Genomic DNA, 20,226 nt, shown 5'->3' with positions numbered 1-20,226 from the left:
ATTCGTCCGCAAAGTTTTCCAGATTGATGTTAACTTTGGTGTTTCTCCCTGCTTGACCGTCCCCATTTTGGCTTTGGTTGGAATTTCCATTGCTGCCTTCTTTGATTTCTTCGTCATTATTGCGGGTGGATCGGTTCTTTGAAGGTTTCTTTCCAGATCTGGCATTTGAAGTTTTTCTGGATCTGGTGTTCGTAGCCGGGGCGCGGATGGAACTGGGCTTTTTTGATTGGCGGGGGGGTGGAACTCTGGATGAACGGGTTGAAGCCATTTCGTTGGTGCAACTGGAGTTTAAGATGGGTAAACTGGGGTAGAGACAGATCTGGATGAGCTTTTGGGTGTTTGGAGATGGACTTGGGTGTCTTTGGATTTCGGAGCTGGACTCTGGGTGCTGTTGGTTTTCGGAGCTGGACTCTGGGTGTTTTTGGTTTTTGGAGCGGGGCCCTGGGCTGGGAACCTGGACAAACTTACATAAAATAAAGCAAGGGTGAAGCGCTGCCCCTGCCAAAAGTGCAGCTCTGCCATTAGCACAGCTGGCTGTGGGTGCACTCTGCTGCACTAGTTCATATGCCCAAAACCTCTGGGATGTAGCTGCATGTCTTGGTGGACTTTCTTTGTAAATATAGTGCACTACTTTAGTGAAAAATAAGCACAAAATTGCTACAAAATGGTGGTTGTGCACCATGTGTGCCCCATGATAGCTGCCTGCAAGTATTGTGATATTACCATTGCTGAAGGCTACCACAAATTTTCTATCATTAATTAACACTTTGTGGGTTAGCAACCATCAATCATCAGCATGTGGTACTTATCCCAATCATTGGTGGAAATGTGATTTATTTTTCCTGATAGCATGTACAGTGAAAGTGTGAAATTGTGTCTGCCAGCAGCTAAATTTAATGACATAACAGGTTCACTTGGAAACAAATCCACCCCTTCACCCACCCATAATATGCGTGAATTGCCTCATTGTCAATTCCAATTTAAAATTTCTTGTAAAATCAAAATTTGCAGGAAAAGTTCTGATCCCCTTTGCATGGCTTTGAATTTTGATCTGTAATTTGATAAATGCAGCAGAAAAAGCATGTTTGCACTCAATGAACATAAAGGAAGGAATATGGTGTTCATTGGATAGAAAAAAGATCAAGATGAACATAAGCATATGCCACTGGGATTTATTTTTGGTTGTGACAGAACTAGGTAGCTACACTTTTCTTCTGAGAAAATTATTACATAGCCACTGATTGCTTTGCATGATAATTTGTTCTGTATCTGTTTTATATCCTGCTACAGGATGTAGAGCTGAGAAGTGCTGGTAACATGGGTTTACCTGCCAGCAGAGCTGCATAGGCTGTATTTTGAGCTGCCAGAGTGAGCTGTTTGAGTGGTACTTTGACCTGCCAGGGAGAGCTGTGTGAGCTGAAATTTTACCTGCCAGGGGTAGCTGCCTGAGTTGGAGTTTTACTTGTCAGATTGAGCTGCATGAGTTGAATGTTCAGCTGCCAGCAATGCTGAAATATATGATGGCTGAAAACAAAAAATAGGACATGTAGGTCTCCATCTTCAATGAAAAACGTTTACCACATACACTCCATGTATTGTATTTGTTTCAGCGTTGCTGCCAGGGGATCTGTGGAAGCTGTATTTAACCTGCAAGGAGTAGCTGGGTGAGCTGCATTTTTATCTGCTACAGGAGCTGTACAAGCAGGATTTGCTGTTCCAGCTGGACTTCCACCTGCCAGAGGGGGCTGCAAATGCCAGACTTTTATCTTCCCAAGGAGCTGAGGGGGACTGGATTTTTATCTGCTTCAGGAGCTGGGTCAGCTGGATTTTAATCTGGTGGAAGAGCTGCCTGCGCTGAATTTTTATCTGCATCTTGAGCTGCGTGAGCTGGATTTATTATCTGCCAAGGGAGCTTGGTCAGCTGGATTTGCATCTGCCAGGGGGAGCTGGGTGAGCTGTATATTGACCAGGGAGCAGCTCAACCTGTTATTGTGGATTACCAGGTTGAGCTGTGTGAGCTGGATCACAATCTGGAAGGGCAGCTGGGTGAGCTGTATTTTAACAGGGGAGCTGGGTGAGCTGCGTTTCTATCTGCCAGGGTGAGCTCCAAGATCTGGTTTTTCAAGGGCAAGCTGTGTGGGCAGGTTTTTCATCTGCTAGGGGAGCTGTGTGAGCTTGATTTCCATCTGCTAGGGTGGCCATCTGCCAGGGTGAGCTCCTTGAGCTTGATTTTGACAGGGGGGCTGTGTCAGCTCTATTTTCCCAAACACTAGCTGCTTGAGCTGGAAATCTTTGCTGCCAGGGGGAGCTCCAAGAGCTGGATTTTCTTCTGCCAGGGGGGGCTGTGTGAGCTGGATTTTCCCAGGGGAGCTACATGACCTGACTGCAGGGGGGGGGGCTTTGTGAGCTGGATTTTTCCCTGCCAGGGGGAGCTGCTTGAGCTTTATATTCAAAGGGGAGCTGTTTGAGCTGGATTTTTCCCTGCCAGGTAGAGCTGTGTGAGCTAAAATTTAACTTTCCAGGGGGAGCTGCATGAGCTGTATATTCAAAGCAGAGCTGAAATTTAACTTTCCAGGGGGAGCTGCATGAGCTGTATATTCAAAGCAGAGTGACGTGAGCTGTATTCTACCCTGCCAGGGGGACCTGCCTGGTCAGGTTGATCAGCTCTTTATTTTCCCAGGGGAGCTGTGTGAGCTGGAATTTTGCCTGCTAGGGGGAGCTGCCTGAGCTGTATTCTTGTCTGACAGGAGGAGCTGCATGAGCTGGATTTGTCCCTGCCAGGGGGAGCTGAATGAGCTGGATTTTCTACTGCAAGGGGGGCTGCGTGAGCTGTATTCTACCCTGCCAGGGGGAGCTGCCTGAGCTGTACGTTCATCTCACAGGGGGAGCTGCGTGAGCTGGACTTTTGCATGCCAGGGGGAGTCTCAACTTGGAGGGGGGCTGTGTGAGCTGGATTTTTCCCTGCCAGGGGGAGCTGCGTGGGCTGGATTTAAAAAGGGGAACTGGGTGAGGTGAATGGGGAGCTGCAGGAGCTGGATTTTTCCCTGCCAGGGGGAGCTGCGGGAGCTGATTCTTAAACTGCCAGGGGGAGCTGCATGAGCTTTATATTCACAGGGGCGCTGGGTGAGCTGTATTCTACCATACCTACCAGGGAGAGTTGTGTGAGCTGGATATTGCCTGCCAGGTGGAGCTGCATGAGCTTTATATTCAAGGGTGAGCTGCATGAGCTGAATTCTACCCTGCCATGGGGAGCTGCCTGAGCTGGATTTTGGTTCCCTAGGAGCTGCATGAGCTGGTTTTTTCACTGCCAGGGGGGAGCTGCTTGAGCTGTATATTCACAGGGGAGCTGGGTGAGCTGGATTTTTCCCTGCGGGGGGGAGCTGGGTGAGCTGGATATTGCCTGCCAGGTGGAGCTGTGTGAGCTGTATATTCACGGTGGAGCTGCGTGATCTGTATTGTACCCTGCAAAGGGGAGCTGCCTGAGCTGGGTTTTGATGACCTAGGAGCTGCGTGAGCTGGCTTTTTCACTGCCAGGGGGAGCTGCTTGAGCTGTATATTCACAGGGGAGCTGGGTGAGCTGAATTTTTCCCTGCCAGGGGGAGCTGGGTGAGCTGGATTTTTCTGCCAGGGGGAGCTGTGTGAGCTGTATATTCATGGGGGAGCTGCGTGAGCTGTATTTCACCCTGCAATGGGGAGCTGCCTGAGCTGTTTTTCTGGCCGGGGGAGCTGCATGAGCTGGATTTATCACTGCCAGGGGGAGCTGCCTGAGCTGTATATTCACAGGGGAGCTGCATGAGCTGTATTCTACCCTGCAATGGGGAGCTGCCTGAGCTGTATTCAACCAGGCCAGGGGGAGCTGCCTGAGCTGGATTTTTATCTGCCAGGGGAGCTGTGTGAGCTGGATCTATGTGTGGCAGTGCACAAAAATTACCACTGCAAAATTGAGCTGGGTGAGCTGCATTTGAGATGGGCTCATTCAGCTCTGCATTGCCTTTGGTTCCAAACCGAGGATCCTGCCGTATTTTTCTTCGGTTTCAAACCAAAGAATTTTGCTGACACAGGTGGGAGGAACAGGCCTGATGACATTTGTGCTAAGGTTCTTCCAATTATCCCGGCCTTTTCCTTGCCCAGTTTGTGCCAATGGTACTGAAATTTGTCTTCCTTTGCTTCCCTGGAAAGTGAGTGTTTCTCCTGTTTCATGGTATTCCAAGGTACATCCATGGCCAAAGAGGAAAGGTCGTCCTAGAATGCAATCTTGAGCCTTTGGTGATATGAAAAGATGCACTGGCCCGGAGAATCAGCCAATTTGTATTGAACAGTTTTCCACTACTCCTGTGATGTCGCATCTGGCTCCACCCACACCTTGCATTGGTATGTTCACTATTACTGACTCCAGCGCTAAATCTTCCGCTACCAATCAAGGAATGACATTGACCATGGATCCTGAATCCACCATGAAGTCTACTTTTTCTCCCCCAACTTCTGCAGTTACATATCCCAGGGCACAATCTGAGAGATCTTCTTCTTCCGCAGGTATGGACATTGGTGCTGATATGTTAGTTGCCTCTGTCTTGATATAAGTTGTAGAAGTGCTTTTTCCGGGAAGGCGTTCCTGCAACCTGGCTATGATTTTCTCTGCATACGAGGGGGATATTGTTGTTAGCTGTGCAAAGGTGGTAGGGATTTTCACATTATCCAAATCCTGTAGTAGTGCTTCCTCAGGTGAGTCCTTCTTCAGGATTGTTGGTACCCGCTCTCGGCTCCAAACTTTCTCAGATGTCCTTTTTGGGGTGTCCTTTGGAGTGTTATCCGGTTCCTCCTCTTCCTGATCAATATCCATGGCTTCCCGCTCTGGTTCTTGGATCCTGACCCCTCGTCTACCCTTCTGAGCTTCTGACCTAGTGATAGGATGGGCTTTTATGAAGTTCTTGGCTCCTAGAGTAGGAGGACTCCAATGGATGGTTTGTACTGAGGCTTTCATTGTTGGGGTATTACCATTTCCTTCTTGTCGGGATTTTGCTAACCTTTGTATAGATTCTTGCATGTTAGGATCTGCTGATGCACCAGCCACTACGGAGCGTATTGGTCTGGAGGGTATCCAAGGTATGTGCTGACCGTCTGGTAGGAACCAATCCTTCCCATTTTGCTTGACTAGCCCTTGTTCCTCATCTTTGAGATATTCTGGACATCTGGCTGTGGAGTGCCCTTCACGTTTGCAATAATAACAGACCAGAGTGTTGTACACCGGGGTGGATGGTCGGGTGTTTCCCCTATTGTATTCCTGTTTTTCTAATGGAGCCTGATGATTATAATTTGAGGTGGATTCAGCCTTCAGCTGTTGCTTGAGGGCTGAAAATTCCTGTTGCATGTCTTGGAATTTCTGTTCTACCGTCCTCTCATTTGGGGTTTCCCTTAGCATCTGATCTCGGCGCCTTCCATCTCCTTTTTTGGTGTCTAGCTCTTTCTGCATTGCACGGTTTGCCTTGGAAAAGTTGGTAAACGTATTATATCCTTTGTCAACCCTGACCTTGGTCTCTGCTGCGGCTACTAGGTCGTCCCATTCAGGAGCTTTGTTACTTCCGTCCTTGGCTTGAGGAAGTTGGTTGTTGTTGACTAAGGTACGCTTAATGCTTCTTTGACTTTCAGCTGAGAAGGCTTGCAGAAAAAGAATTCCTGCATCACTCTTCTTGCTGATATGTTTGTTATTTACTAAATATTTAAGGATCAGAGTGAACTTGGCCAGGTATGCTTTGTATTCCTGGTGATTTGGGATCCCTTTTTTAGCTTGGTCTTTTGCTACTTTGACCAGGTCATCTACTGTATACATGACACTGTTATCCAGGTCTCCCCAGGCTTTGACCATTTCTGCCCAAAGTTTTGTCCAGTTGTAATCGTTGTACCCTTCCATATCCTCAAGCTGGCATTTCAATTCTTCTGTTTGAATGAATCGGAGGATCTGCACCGCTTTGTCGTGGTCGGAGGCTCCGTATGCATATGCCATTCTTTCAAAACGGGTTAAGAATTTCATGAACTGGTTCCCTTCATAGAAGCGTTCAGGATCTTTTATAATGACTGGCTTTGTTGGGTGATCAAACCGCCTTGGTGCCTGGGGTCTTGGTGGCTGTCTTTGTTGAAATTGTGGCTGAAACATAGGTTCTCTGTTGTTTTCAGTGTTGTGTATCCCATACCCTGATGCTCTCTGTCAAGGTGTTGTCTGCCGGGGTGGAATATCCTGGGTTTGTTGATCTCCATCTGAGTCCTCCTCCTCCTGATCCCTGTATAAATTTTTAGGTCCCTTCCCTTTCTCCTTCTTTGGGGGCGGTGGGGGATTCTGTGCATCCAAATTCTAAAGTGTTCCTGAAGTTCCTGCCAATGTTCTGCTTCTAAACGGTGTTGCAAGAGCAAATCCCTCTTCCATCTCTAGGTGTTAAACGGTAGACTCATGTTGATTCTGTTGATTCCTAGTTTTCTAATATTCCAATCCTCAGGTAATGGTTACTGTGCTCTGGAAAGAAACAATAATATCTGGTCTCTGGTCTCTTTACCAGGGCAAATTGGGGGGTTTCTTTTAAATATGATATAAATAACTTTACCGTGCTGGGAGGGTTCTTCAAACAGTATCCTAATTATCTGAATCCTTAGGTACTACACACCGTTGTTCAGTATATAATTGGCTATATAATTAGCTGCTTCCTTCGAAACACTCCTTTCAGGTTAGGTAGTTATGTGTTCCTTTCAGAGGTTCGTAATTGGTTCCTTAGATAGTCCAAAAGTTGACTAGTTCTTCAACGGAATAAATGAATATGCCGCTGTCTGTACTAGAGTTGTTGATGGCTTGATCCTTTTGTCACTGGTAAGATTTAGATTCCTTGGCGATTAATTTGAGCTGAATTGAATTTTGTTACACGTGGTTTGATCAAACAGGATTATCACAATCACGTTGGGGACTCCCTTGAAAGACTCAAAAGTGGTAATGAAACCCTTTTGCTGAATGGTGAAGGGTATGGTGGAGTTGCAAGCTCTGCCCTTCTGTTATCAGTCAACAAGACCCACCAAGCTCAGCTTGGCAAGTTTTATTAAGTGATAGGTCTGGTCTTTTCCAGATGAAATCTGTTTGACTGGCAACATGTAAGTGTTTTGATTACTTTGTTATAAGGGTTGAATTATTGTTATAAGGTTTGAGTTTATTGTTATAAGGGTTTTAGGATTTGAGTGTGGATGAGTGTTGGGTGACTTGTGAGTTCTGGGTGAGAAACTGGGGAGCAGACCACTGGGGGTGGAGGGAGCTCCTTTTATAGACAAAAGTGGAACCCCAAAGGGGCTTGTGGGTTAGGGTTTCAGCTAATCTAGACAACAGGGTGAGGGATTTTAGCTGGTGAGAGTAGATACAAATGATGCCATAACCCCTCAGGGGCGCATGAATGGTGGCAGAATATACAACAGAACATTCTAAACATGCCAGGGGTGCATACATGATGTCAGAATATACAACAGAAAATTCTAACGCATGCATGAGGTGACAGTAGACTGCATGAGCTGTCATACAGGGGGAATTAGTGTATACACAAAGTCTGAGGCTGCAGAAACAGTGTAAATGATGTCATACTATGGATATAAAGGAGTGTATGTAGTTAATATGTAATGAGTGTAGCCTGACAGGGAGATGTATGTTTGTATCCTGTGATATGTATAAGTGTACTATGTACTGTGAAACTTGGGTTGAGGCAGGTGACAGCTGGGTTACTGGGGCTGGCCGTGTGATAGGTGTCCATGAGGTGTAACTTCCACGCTGGAGGGGGCTCAGAGATGCTTCCAGTGGTGACTAAGGGTGAAATTGGCCGTAGAATCCATTTCTGGGGTCCATTTGGTGTCATCTTGAGGCCTAGTATGAGTACTTATGTGGTATAGAAAAAACTTTTTATTTCTCCACTTTTCCGTCTACCACAATGTCTACGGCGCATAATATGACTGCCTGTTTAGTGAGGACAATGAGTTGCAGCGTCTCTGGCTTGGCCGTTTTTGCCAAACGCGAAGTGAGGGTTGTTACTTCTCCCGCAGTGTTGTCTACCAAAAAGGTGATGTCGGTTGTCAGTAGAGATGTCCAGGAGAGCTCGCCGTGTTGTTTTGAGTATGTCAGCTCGCCCAGACGGGCCAAGCCCCAGAATGCTACTAAGGCCAGATCTGCCACGGCATGGTCAAAATTGCTACTCCCAAAACAGATTATTGCTATGGCAATAAGCTGCCACAATATGACAGGGGGTTTTGTTGCTCTTTTGGTCAATGTGGTTTCAACCCGTACCAAAGACTTAAGAATTAGTTCAATCCGGGCTTTGTTCCAAGTTGAGAACTTTGCGAAGTGGTAGATGTGCCAGGCCTTGAGGCCGGAGACGTACTTGCGCAACAATGAGGATTTCAATATTCCCACCGTTCTTTATGTAGTAGTTGTGACCTGCCCCAACAGGGCGGTAAAACTATTCAAAAAAGGCCGGTGCTTTTTGCCACTACGCTAAAATTTAGGGCTAAAATAGTGTAGTTTAGCATAGCGGCCCACCATTGAGGTTAGCTATTTTACGGATAACACTAATGTAACGGTAACATAATGGGATTTATCTCAGTTACATCACTGTTATGTGTAACGCAAAAATAGTTATGTTATCCAATTAATTGAATAACAATTTTTTTCCATAAGTTTCATTAATTGGAGCACAAAAATTAGGCTAAAAATGGCCTTTTTTGCTTGTCATTGCGTTATCCAGCGGATAACGCGGGTAAAGGCCTCAAAAGATGAGGCTTTTATGTTACGTGCAAGGCCAAAAAAAGACCCTGTTACTAGTAACATAATGGGCTGCAGCTTGTAACAAGGATAGTTATGTTACACAAATCACATGGAGAACGTAAAGTAACATAACTACACCGTGCTGCTTGGCAGTGCTACGGAGAGTCTGTTCTGTTATGACACATGATTTCATGTGTCATTTATTTCACATGTTTCATACACTTTTTATGGGTTTTGGTTTCTCACCAAACCAACTATGTACATACATTTAGTATATAACTAGTGGATGACTTCCTGTTGAGATCTGTGGGCCTCCCAAAAGTGATCTAGAGCCCAAAAAGCTAGATTTGCCTGCGGAAATCTAGACTTTTTGGGTCTAAACCAACATCTGCAGGGGTCCCAGATTGCACGGGAAGTCCTCCAGTGATGCCTACAAAATATATTTCCCCTTGGGGGAGTTTCTCATCTCATCTTGCCATTTCCTGATATCTCTTCTCTTCACCTTTGTGACCCCCTTCCAAGTGGCCTTGTCAAGCTCGGGAACTGGTCATTCAGTCATCAAGACTATGTATAAGCTGGAGTCCGTACTACAGCTCATTGGCAGCTCACTAGTCTGACTCTCATTCAAATGGAATTCATGTGCGCTTATTGATGAAATCTCTTGCTATGTAGTAGCACACACCGGGGAGCTAAGGTGACCAATGACGTCTGTGGATAACAAAACTATTACTACTCAATATTTATGAGAGATAACGGGACCGGACCACGGGAAGGGGTATGTTCGGAAGATGTGCGAACAATGTTTTGTTGACCTAGTCAAAGCAAGCCGGCTTTCAGGTGTTAACGATCCGCTGTAGAGAACAAAAAAGGATAGACCACCGGTGAGTTCTTTAATCCGACTACTTTTTAGGTAACCACTGGATAAAAAACTTACACGAATTATGCATATCTGGCTCTTTATCACAAGCAACATCGTGGATCCCACGTAAATTTTCCGATGCATTGAGATTGCCTGCAAGACGACTTTGGTTTGATTACTCTGAGACTATTCACAACGGTTGTAGGGCCGACCAGAGCTTGCAAGAGAAGCAAAGCAAGAGCTACTCTAATTGATCTGTACATCTCGGAGAGTTTTGGTGCAAAGTGACTTGACCTATAATGTGCCGACAGGTGGTTATCGATGCTCTGTGTGGAAGAGCTTGATCTGCTTTGGTGGGGGGGAGAATACTGTCCTGAGCTCCTGGTTTTATATCTGTTCTCGTCTATTTCTCGTACCTCTGAGCAGTGCTGAGTGTCACCTGATCTGCAGATCAGACCCCAAGATTGATTCGGAAGTAAGAAGGCATTCTGCGTTTACCGTGACCCATGTCATCACTCACGAGCTTCGTTTTGTAACCACGTGTTATGAGCTGAACACTGCAAGACAAACGGAGTTTATTTCCCTGTAGTCAATCAGGATTGAGTTCGACCGGCTCACATTTACGGACTACCAAATTTAAATTCGCATGCTGCTGCATGCTCAGACAACCTATTCCCAAAATCGTTGTTTATTTACAACATGGCTTCCAGATGATTACGGAAAGACTCAGGGTAGATGGCCAAACCTGCGGCAACTTCGATCTGCAGTTCTGATCTAGCTCTCCAGCTTGCTGGTCCTTGATGACGTTTTGATCACTGGGCGTACTGGCCCTAATCGCCGCACCCAAGGCCATATGAGATAAGAAAGCGGAACAACGGCCCACGGCAGCCAGCTGTGACACTTTCTTCGGCCGCATGGTTAGGAATGTTGGATCATTCACAGTGTCAGCACATAGCGCGGGCTAGGACGGGGATGTCCCGTGAAAAAAACCAGAGAGCAACATGCTCTAAATATGTTGAACGCAAGAAAGAAGCTATGTATCTTGCACAAAGCCACTCGAACGGAGGGTCTGGGGGAGCCTCGCACCAGGAGGAGTCGTGTTATGTTAGGGAAAAAAATCGTTCATCTCTTGATCCCACATTTTGTAACCCAGCTACTGGTTTACACTCCAGCTCATAAGTACTCTAGCTGTGTGCGAGCTTGAAATAATGTATGACGCATGACTCGAAAGCACATCAGCAAATGCCTCAAATGATTGCTGTTATTTGTGATGGCTGGAGACCAACTGCTAGCCCGTTAGGCCCTTCCCTCTTGTAACTATCCAAAACACAAGGTCTAGGAGATCGACAAAACAATTGGTAGCGCGAGCTTGACTCAAGGGAGGATTGACCATGCCTGAAAGGAACAGTGTGAACCAAATAGAAAACCCTTAAGCAGTGAAAACAGGACCCAGTTTCTCATCAGATGCTTGGCGCGTTACCACTTGATACGAGTTTTCCAGTCGAGTACGCACCCAAGACCTTTGCGCAGTCCATAGAATGGCGACCAGCGCCTAGCTGTAGAACTGCTATCCGTGCCTGTGGGACCTAAGGAAGTTTTCCTGGTAGATTCGCATCAGCCCGGTCTCCTCAGTCTCAAGCCAGATATGAAGGTCAAAGCATCAATCACTTTGATAAATTTAGCCAAGAATTCGTTATTGGGCGCTGACATAGCTCCGGGGCTACTCGGCCCGTGGTACTAGAGCTATAAATGGAAGTCCAGTTTGCACCGAGCATCACCAACCAACACACTTTTTGGCAAACCAAACAAAACGTCTATATAACTTATAACCAACGAGCCTCACTCATTCACTTACAACAGGGTCACCATCATGGCACGTCTTACAGCTAACCTCATTCTAGCGACGTTCGCTTTCGTCACCGTTATTCCCACCCTTTCCGCGGGAATAATCGGGGAAGAAACCCTGACCTGCACTCACTATGCCCAAGCAAACACCGAGTCTGCCAGTAAGACATATGGATTATCCTCTGCCAAAAAGAAACTCCGCGCTGCTTTCTCCGAGGCTCACATGTTTATCCTCCTGAAACCTTCACAGCTTGCGGTGATCGACCAACTGTTGTTTGCTCACGAAAATGTACCGGTGGAGTTGGTAAGCTTGAGCTCAGCTTTCAGAGCTAAGCACGTTGCAGATGAAAGGCTGATTAATTTCTCTTCGTTTACACCTTCGAGTGCAGTTGTTGATGGCTGCTCCTTGGCACAGCAGTCATCCGCGTCTTCGACGCGTCAAACCTGCACTATTGGCTTCAGCCAAACCTCGGCGACCAATAGCAGTAGGTTTCACTCAGAAGCCTGGAGTTACTTCATCTATCGCTCAGTTTTTCGGATCTGATGCCTTTCATCATTTCTAGTTTGTGTCAATGCACAGGGTTCTTTCTCGTGCTCCGGTGTCCCAACTGGCCAAGCCAGTTGAGTGACCGCTTTTTCCCAGAACCTGGCAGCCCCCTGATGGTGAAGTATGTATATTTTGTTGCCGTTTCGTCCGACGCAGCTTGCTCGGGATGCGTGGACTCACAGCAATCAGTGCTCCAGTCGGGCCCAGTACTCGGTGCTCTGGGCAGCAGTGCAGCCGCCGTTGTCCCGGCGGTTGCCGCCAGTCCTTCCGCCCCGATCGTTTCCCAAAACCATACAGCCAACGCGTCGCCTTCTAAAACATCGGCTCTGCCTGTTGCTCAAGTTGGAGCTGTTACCCCAATTGCTGCTCAAATTATCCAGCCCGCTGTAGTCGCCAGTTCTCCTACTTATTCTCAACCTGGCACGCCCAACAGTACTACAATTGTATACTCTGCTATTCCTGCAAGCCAAGATGAAGCTCCGTGAGTCTCCTTGATGTTTAATTCAAAATTGTGAACATGGGATTCTCTTTTTGTTAACCCAAAATTCTTTTCTGAACAACAATAGGTTAGAGGATGACAACACTACCTCATCAGCTTCCTCGGTTTACTTGAAAAACTCGGCGCAGCTCGTTGTCACCATTGGGATCATGGCCGTCGGAGCTGTCACGCTATGACCGTCGTGGAAATTTTCCAAGAAGCTTGCCTTGTTGTCGACTCACTGTACTTGTTCCCCAGCTCAAGACCTCATTGAATCCTTCATGTTGTTTCTCAAGACATTTCAAACTAGCCACCGAACCACACTCTTTTACACAGTTGCTTTGATGATACGATCTCCTGAGTAGATTTGTATCTGTTTGAGTTTTCATTATCATTTTGCCTTATTTCTTTAGTCTACCTAGTGAAACCATTGTGATCAATAGGCCTATTCTGCCTGCTTTATTGTTTGCTTCGTGCCCTTGTCATCAAAAACACATTAAATTATTACACTGGAAGACACTGGAGGGGCTCCAGCGACTATATCCTACCAAAAATGGTCTATGTGTCAGGGCACAGTACCAGTCATCAACGTCTACAATCCAAGTCAATACTAAGCATTTCACCGGGTGATCCCTGTCGAAGCGCCAATTCACCTCCTTCAACAGTCACCATTCACTAGGTGGACATCTTATGGTCTAACTGGTCCCAATCGTACTGAGGTCTTGATTTTTGAGCTTACACACCCAGTCGAACTCGCTAAGAGATTGACTCCTATGCTGGATCCAAAAAGATCATGGCGAGTGAGTAATGATTTCTTTGACACCAGGTGGCGCAGTGGGCCGTCGGTTTACGTCGCGAAGAGTTCTCGTGTTTAGTTTTTCATGAAATTGCAAAAGTGTATCAATACCCCCGACCTCTACCACCCCCACCACCGCGACCACCTCCACCTCGGAAGCCACCACCACCACCACCTCGGAATCCCCCACCACCGCCACCGCCTCGCGAACTGGCACCACGAAAGGACCCTCGCCCACCACCTGCCCCGCCGCCCCTCGAGAACCCTCGACCACCTCCTCGTGGCGCGCCTCGTCCCCCTCCCCTTGGTCCTCCTCTTCCTGCTCCACGACCTCCACGACCACCACCACCTCTTTTGGGAACTTGGATTGTAGCAGGGAGATATGAGTATGTAATTATGAGCTAAGGCATGGATAAATCGAGATGAGGGGGTAAGGAGGACAGAGAAGGACTCACTTTTTTCACCGGGTGGTTTAGGTAAGAATCTTTCGATGGGTAAAAGTTTATCACCGGCGATGTAGACCTTGTCGCCGGAGTTGAAGGAAGTCGCTACCATGCCATCGCTCATCTTGATGGTGAAATATACCTCGTTGATTGGGCCCAGAATTTCGTCAACTTTGCCTATCGTCGTTTTGTTGGCTAGGTATATCGGCGCATTGAAGTATGGGACCTGATCAGCAGAGTTCGGAAAGATCAGATTAAATCTTTCATCAAAACTCGAGTCTGTCGGATGCGTTTAGGATTTGGCTAACTTTTGATCCATTTGTTGACGTGCATAACATTTCCCCTTCGACAGCATGGACGAACGATCCCATCTCTAACAAAGAATGCAATCAATAAATCGAATGTAAACCCCACGTATTTTGAACGATAAAAAACATAATCAGATTGCCAGTGTTTGCTCAAGACCCAGATTTTTAATTGCACTGACCGAAGACTTCTGCAGGAGGTCCACTATCGAATCCACCGCCAAAGCCACCTCGACCGCCACGGAACCCACCTCCGCCTCTTCCACGTGGGGCACCGCCTCCACGACCACCACGGTCCGATCCTCTGAAACCACCCCGTCCAGACATGAAAATTGTGGCTCTTCTGTTCGGGTTTTTGTCTTTCTTTTACGTCTTGTTTTCGTTGTGAACCTCGGACTGGCGACGTGCGAGTGAGTGTGGATTCTTCTAGAGTCGTTGGTTCCGGTGAGAGTAGTGCTTGTTGAATCTCGAGTGGTTGTATTTGAACGAAGCCGGGCCGAAGGCTCGAGTGTCAAACGGCTTTCAGTGGAAAAATTAGCGCTGTTCGGTTTGGTGTGGGTTTGGCATATTGCATAACAGAACACGCATGCATACGCAGGCAAGCAATGTGCAAAGTGTGGTCGGGGATGGGTCGAAAGTACGTTGGCCAGACCATCCGACCCGCTCAAGCCGATACCGCCGAAAACTCTATGCACTCACCGGGTTGAATCCGTTGGGTGGCCGCCTGTTGGCTTGACCTCGCGCTATCTCGCCAGATCAGCTGGCTGCCGGCCAACGTCAAAAATTGGCAGGGCAGCCACAATATTGGGTGACTTCCCTGCAAGATCTGTGGGCCTCCCAGATGTGATCTCAAGCCCAAAGAGATAAATTTCCCTGCAAAAATCTAGACTTTTTGGGTCTAAAACAAGATCTGCGGGGGTCCCAGATTGCACAGGAAGTCCTCCATTTGTGGCCTGCCCACAGCCATGCTGTTGGCTTTACCGCATGACTTGACATGAAGAAAAAAAAATGTGGTGAGGATTTCTACACCTCTTTCAGGCTCAGAAAGAGGATACACGCCTCAAGAAAAAAAAGAAGAGGAGCTTGGAAAAAAAATCTTGTCAATCATTTGAGATCCCAAGGTCAATTTGATAGATAGGAGGATTCAAAGTTGGCCAGTTGAAACTTGCACAAAATTTTGCAAGTTGATGTTCAGGGGTTTTCTTGAGCATTAGCTTGAAAAAATGCATTTTTGATTCCAGAAGGCCTGTGGGTTGATGTAGATTCCAGAAGGCCTGTGGGTTGATGTAAAGTGTGAGTTGCAATGTGCAAATTGCATGAGCTTTTGCAACTTGGTGTTCAAGATATGACTTGAATGCCAACTTAAAAAAGTGCATGCAGGTTGCACCAGGCCAACTATGAAACTCCCTATTGCATAAATAGATATGTACATCCACTCAAGGACTTCCCATAAATCTGGGAACGCCTTCCAGTCCCAGATCTGAGCCAAATTTTGCAGGGAAATATAGGCTTTGGGACTCTGGGAGCCTCCCAGAAGTTACAACCTTGTAAACCCCCTTGTACTCGCCAGGGGTTTCCATTCCTGAGGAGGTTATCTTCAAGCTCTCCTCCCCACATTGTACATTCCCCAGTTAGTAATCTACTCATCAAGTTATGGTTATAACATATTGCTAACTCTATAAATTTTTTTTTTCCCGTTCCAAATCCCCTCAGCTCCGCCACCGTTCAAGGACAGCCGCCGTCGCCGGAACAGCCTTGGAACGCCGTAGAACAGCCCTCCAGAAAACCCCCTCCCCTTTGAACCCTATCCATCACCCTCAAACTTTACCGATCCTCTACTTTAGACTCTACCCTATTGCTTCATCACCCTCCACCGACCTGACAGCTTTTGTCCTCTGCCGACCAATACCGCCACTCCCCGCTAGCCAACAACTCGGACGGCCCGCGGAGCAAACCTCAGACCCCCCCAGCAAACACCCAAGACCAAAACGCGTTCCAAGGTTTTAGGGTACACTGTGGCAAGGGCAGCCCGTGTCATACGGCAGTAACGTCCTTCACAAAATTACGTTTTTACGTCCCCCTCTGTGAGCTTGGCAAAGCATTCACCCGCTGACCTCGAACGGTTTCGACCTCTCTTCTCTTTGGACAAAGCCGACGCCCTCCCGACGACATGGACGCACTCAACGCCCAATTGGAAGCGATGAGGGTCAGGATGGATGAGGAGCGGGCTCAACGTGTGGCTGTCGAGGAACGACTCCGTCTGGCCGAAGCCCGGATCGCGGAAGCCGCCAACGTCGACAACCAAGCCCAACCTGCCCAACCCCTTGCGCCAGCGCCAGCCCCCAGCGCCCTTGTTCTTGCGAAACCGAAGGCGTTCGACGGGACCCGTGGCGCCCTAGCCGAAGCTTTCATCAGCCAGATTGGCCTCCACACAATCACCTTCCCCGAACGATTCCCCAGCGACTCCACTAAAGTCGCCTTTGCGGTGTCCTTCTTAACGGATTATGCGGCAACCTGGGCCCAACAGTACTTGGAAAAACTGGTCCGAGGCGAACCTATCGTATTTCAGAACTTCCTCAACGATTTTTCGGCCAGCTTCTACAACCACAACCGCAAGCAGAAATCCGAGATCGCCTTAAGAAGCCTCCGCCAAACAGGGACCGTGTCAGCCTACACCCAGACTTTCAACATGCAAGCCCGCGCGATTGGATGGGCCGACGGTCCGCTCATGAGCCTTTATCAACAAGGGCTGAAGGAGAAGGTCCAGCTGGGGATAGTTATGAGCAGCGTGGCTTTTGCAACCTTGCAAGATATGCAGGCGTTGGTGTTGAGGGCCGGACAGACCATTGAGGGGATAGCAAACCAATATTCCACCAGACCCTCCCCCTCCACTTCCAGCAACCCAGCCCCAGACCCCAACGCGATGGACCTGTCCGCTTTCCAACAGAAGACCAACAAGCGCATCCCGTTATCCCACACCAAACAAGCCCGCCGAGTCGAGTTGAACCTTTCTTTCCGCTGTGGGCAAGAGGGTCACATCTCCCGCGGTTGTTCGAGCGGGTGCAAGGACGGTAGGGGACGCCAGCAAGTGTCTTCGACTGCCCGCATCGCCACACTCCAAGCCAAAAACAACACGCTCCGTGCCAATCAAGCGACCCCGACCAATGAGAACGCGAGCTTGTCAAAAAATGGGGAAGCTCAGGTCTGATCAATGTGCCTAATCTGAGTAAACCCACTGTTGTTAGAGTAGATGTCGGCGCTAGCGAGTTGAATTTTAAATGCAATACAATTGACCCAAGATTATTCTTGTCGTTAGCCGTCTCAATTTCTAACGTCCCACGAGCCACATTCATTCCCTCTTTTCTCATTGATTCGGGAGCCACCCACAACGTGCTGAGTGAATCCTACGCCCGCCGCCTCGGATTGCTGCAACACGCTACACCCACCCACCGTACCGTCTCCGGATTTGACGGATTGACCCGCCCCGCCTCGTTTGAACTCTCTGTCACCCTCCAAAATGAAACCACCCCGTCCCGCATGATTGTCACCACCCTGAAAGACTCTTACAACGGCATCCTCGGCATGCCGTGGCTGCGCCGCAATGGCCACTTGATCAACTGGACTAACCGCCGTATTCTCCCATCCGATGCGGCTGTCTCTACAGCTTCGTCATATCCGCCAAAACCCTCCCCATTGGATCAGCCCAGGAGGGAAGCTAGGATTCTGACGAGGGGGTGTGTGTCTACCCATCCAACACAGTTGGAAGACACGCTAGCACCCCCGCATTGTGAGTCTTGCCAACTTTCGAAACACCCTGTTTCAGCTAGCCAGTGTGCTCTTCCCCACCCTTTAAAACCCCCGACCGCCCGGCTGCCTGTTGCAGCTGTCTGTGCAGCTTTGTCGTCTCCGCCAAAACCCTCCCCATTGGACCAGCCCAGGAGAGAAGCTAGGATTCTGACGAGGGGGTGTGTGTCTACCCATCCAACACAGTTGGAAGACACGCTAGCACCCCCGCATTGTGAGTCTTGCCAACCTTCCAACCGCCCAGTTTCAGCTAGCCAGTGCGCTTCCCCTAATACTATAGGACTTTTGACCGCCCGGACGTCTTGGTCAACTTCCGCCCGTCTGGCCGCCCGGGCCGCCGCGCAGACACCCGCCAAATCCATTGAGGAGCTTGTCCCCGCCTCATACCACCAGTACCTCAGGATGTTCCAGAAATCCGCCTCGCAAGGCCTACCCCCCCACCGCCGATACGACTTTAGGGTTGAGCTGACGCCAGGCGCAGTGCCGCAGGCCAGCCGGATCATTCCCCTGTCCCCCGCTGAGAATGAAGCCTTGGACACCCTGATCAACAAAGGGCTTACGAACGGGACTATTTGCCGAACCACTTCCCCATGGGCGGCTCCAGTCATATTCGCCGGGAAGAAGGATGGCAATCTTCGACCATGCTTCGACTACCGGAAACTCAACGCTGTGACCGTCAAGAACAAGTACCCACTGCCCCTCACAATGGATCTGGTCGACAGCCTCTTAGACGCCGACACTTTCACCAAGCTTGATTTACGAAACGCGTATGGTAACCTCCGTGTTGCTGAGGGCGACGAGGACAAGCTGGTGTTTATCTGTTGTTCAGGGCAATTTGCTCCTTTGACGATGCCGTTTGGGCCGACCGGCACACCTGGGTATTTTCAGTATTTCATGCAGGATATTCTACTGGGCCGAATCGGGAAAGATGTGGCGGCTTACCTGGACGACATCATGATCTATACAAAGAAGGGATCCAATCACGAGGCAGCAGTCAAGACGGTACTTGAAACGTTGAGCAAACACACCCTGTGGCTGAAACCCGAAAAATGTGAGTTTTCCAAGAGCGAAGTCGAGTATCTGGGGCTTTCAATTTTGTACAATCGACTCCGGATGGATCCGACTAAGGTCAAGGCCGTGACTGACTTGTCCCCACCCCGGAATATCACCGAGCTACAATGGTTTATTGGATTCGCAAATTTCTACCGGCAATTCATTGATCATTTTTCCAGAGATGCACGACCCCTCCACAATCTGACCAAGAAGAAATCAAAATTCAGTTGGTCTCCGGAATGCCAAGCTGCCTTTGACCACCTGAAAGTTTCATTCACGACGGCACCTATCTTGAAGATCGCCGATGCGTGCCGGCCGTTCATCCTAGAGTGTGACTGCTCGGACTTTGCGTTAGGCGCTGTTCTGTCCCAGGTTTGCCCAAAAGACAACCTCCTCCACCCGGTTGCTTACCTGTCACGGTCACTCATCAAAGCAGAACGCAATTATGAGATTTTTGACAAAGAATTACTGGCGATAGTGGCAGCGTTCAAGGAATGGCGACAGTACCTGGAAGGCAATCCGCACAGGCTCCACGCCATTGTCTACACCAATCACCGCAACCTTGAGCACTTCATGACCACAAAGAGACTCACCCAACGGCAGGCCAGATGGGCTGAATTACTCGGCTGTTTTGACTTCGACATTGTCTTTCGACCGGTCCATGAAGCCGCGCGCCCTGACGCGCTGTCCCGACGACCAGACCTGGCCCCGGACAAGGAAGAGAAACTGTCATTTGGACAACTACTCAGACCTGAGAACATTTGGCCGGACACATTTACCGCCATCGCCGAGTTTGAAGCCTGTTTTGTTGATGAATCGGTGGACCTAAATAACGCTGACTACTGGTTTGAACTTGACGTCCTTGGTTTGGACTCCATTGCAGCTTCGTCATGCCCGACAAAACCCTCATTGACGGACAAGGATCCCACGAGGGAAGCTAGGCAACTTGACGATGGGGTGTGTACTCCCAATGGGTTCATTGGTTGCTCTTCTTCAGAGCCTAATAGTACATTAGCACCCCCGCAATGTGATTCAATTTTGTCCTCACTGGTGCCTGTCTCAGCTGGCCAGCCTCTTTCTTCCGGGAATATTTTGACAGACACGGAGATCGTCAAAGCAATACGGGAGGCCGGGCCTGAAGATGACGACTACATGACACTGTTGAAATCGGTCGAATCACCGGCATCCAGACGCTTGAACCCCAAGTTATCTCGTTAATTGGTCAGGAACAATCTCCTCTGTTACGGTCATTGTGTTGTTGTCCCACGTAACACGGAATTGAGAAATCAGATCGTCAGAAGTCATCACGATTCAAAACTC

At 48.5% G+C, this 20,226-nt stretch overlaps 2 protein-coding genes across 2 annotated transcripts; one reads left to right on the top strand and one right to left on the bottom strand.

The window, feature by feature from the left end:
* Nucleotides 1-11,505: 11,505 nt before the first annotated feature.
* Nucleotides 11,506-12,702, top strand: PtA15_1A743 (uncharacterized protein; the record flags this gene model as incomplete). Its single annotated transcript, XM_053165802.1, has 6 exons — nt 11,506-11,641; nt 11,731-11,784; nt 11,870-11,965; nt 12,044-12,100; nt 12,184-12,508; nt 12,594-12,702. The coding sequence occupies 6 exons, from the start codon at nt 11,506-11,508 to the stop codon at nt 12,700-12,702; spliced, it is 777 nt and encodes a 258-aa protein (XP_053016957.1).
* A 574-nt stretch (nt 12,703-13,276) lies between these two features.
* On the bottom strand, nt 13,277-14,376 carry PtA15_1A742 (uncharacterized protein; the record flags this gene model as incomplete). The annotated part of the gene is made up of 4 exons (XM_053165801.1): nt 13,277-13,281; nt 13,757-13,970; nt 14,053-14,117; nt 14,232-14,376. The coding sequence occupies 4 exons, from the start codon at nt 14,374-14,376 to the stop codon at nt 13,277-13,279; spliced, it is 429 nt and encodes a 142-aa protein (XP_053016956.1).
* Between the last annotated feature and the right edge of the window lie 5,850 nt (nt 14,377-20,226).

Source organism: Puccinia triticina, chromosome 1A, assembly GCF_026914185.1.
Source record: "Puccinia triticina chromosome 1A, complete sequence".
In the NCBI taxonomy this organism is placed as follows: Eukaryota; Fungi; Basidiomycota; class Pucciniomycetes; order Pucciniales; family Pucciniaceae; genus Puccinia; species Puccinia triticina.
Note: the sequence above shows the minus strand (reverse complement) of the source record. Positions and strands in the feature narration are given on the sequence as shown.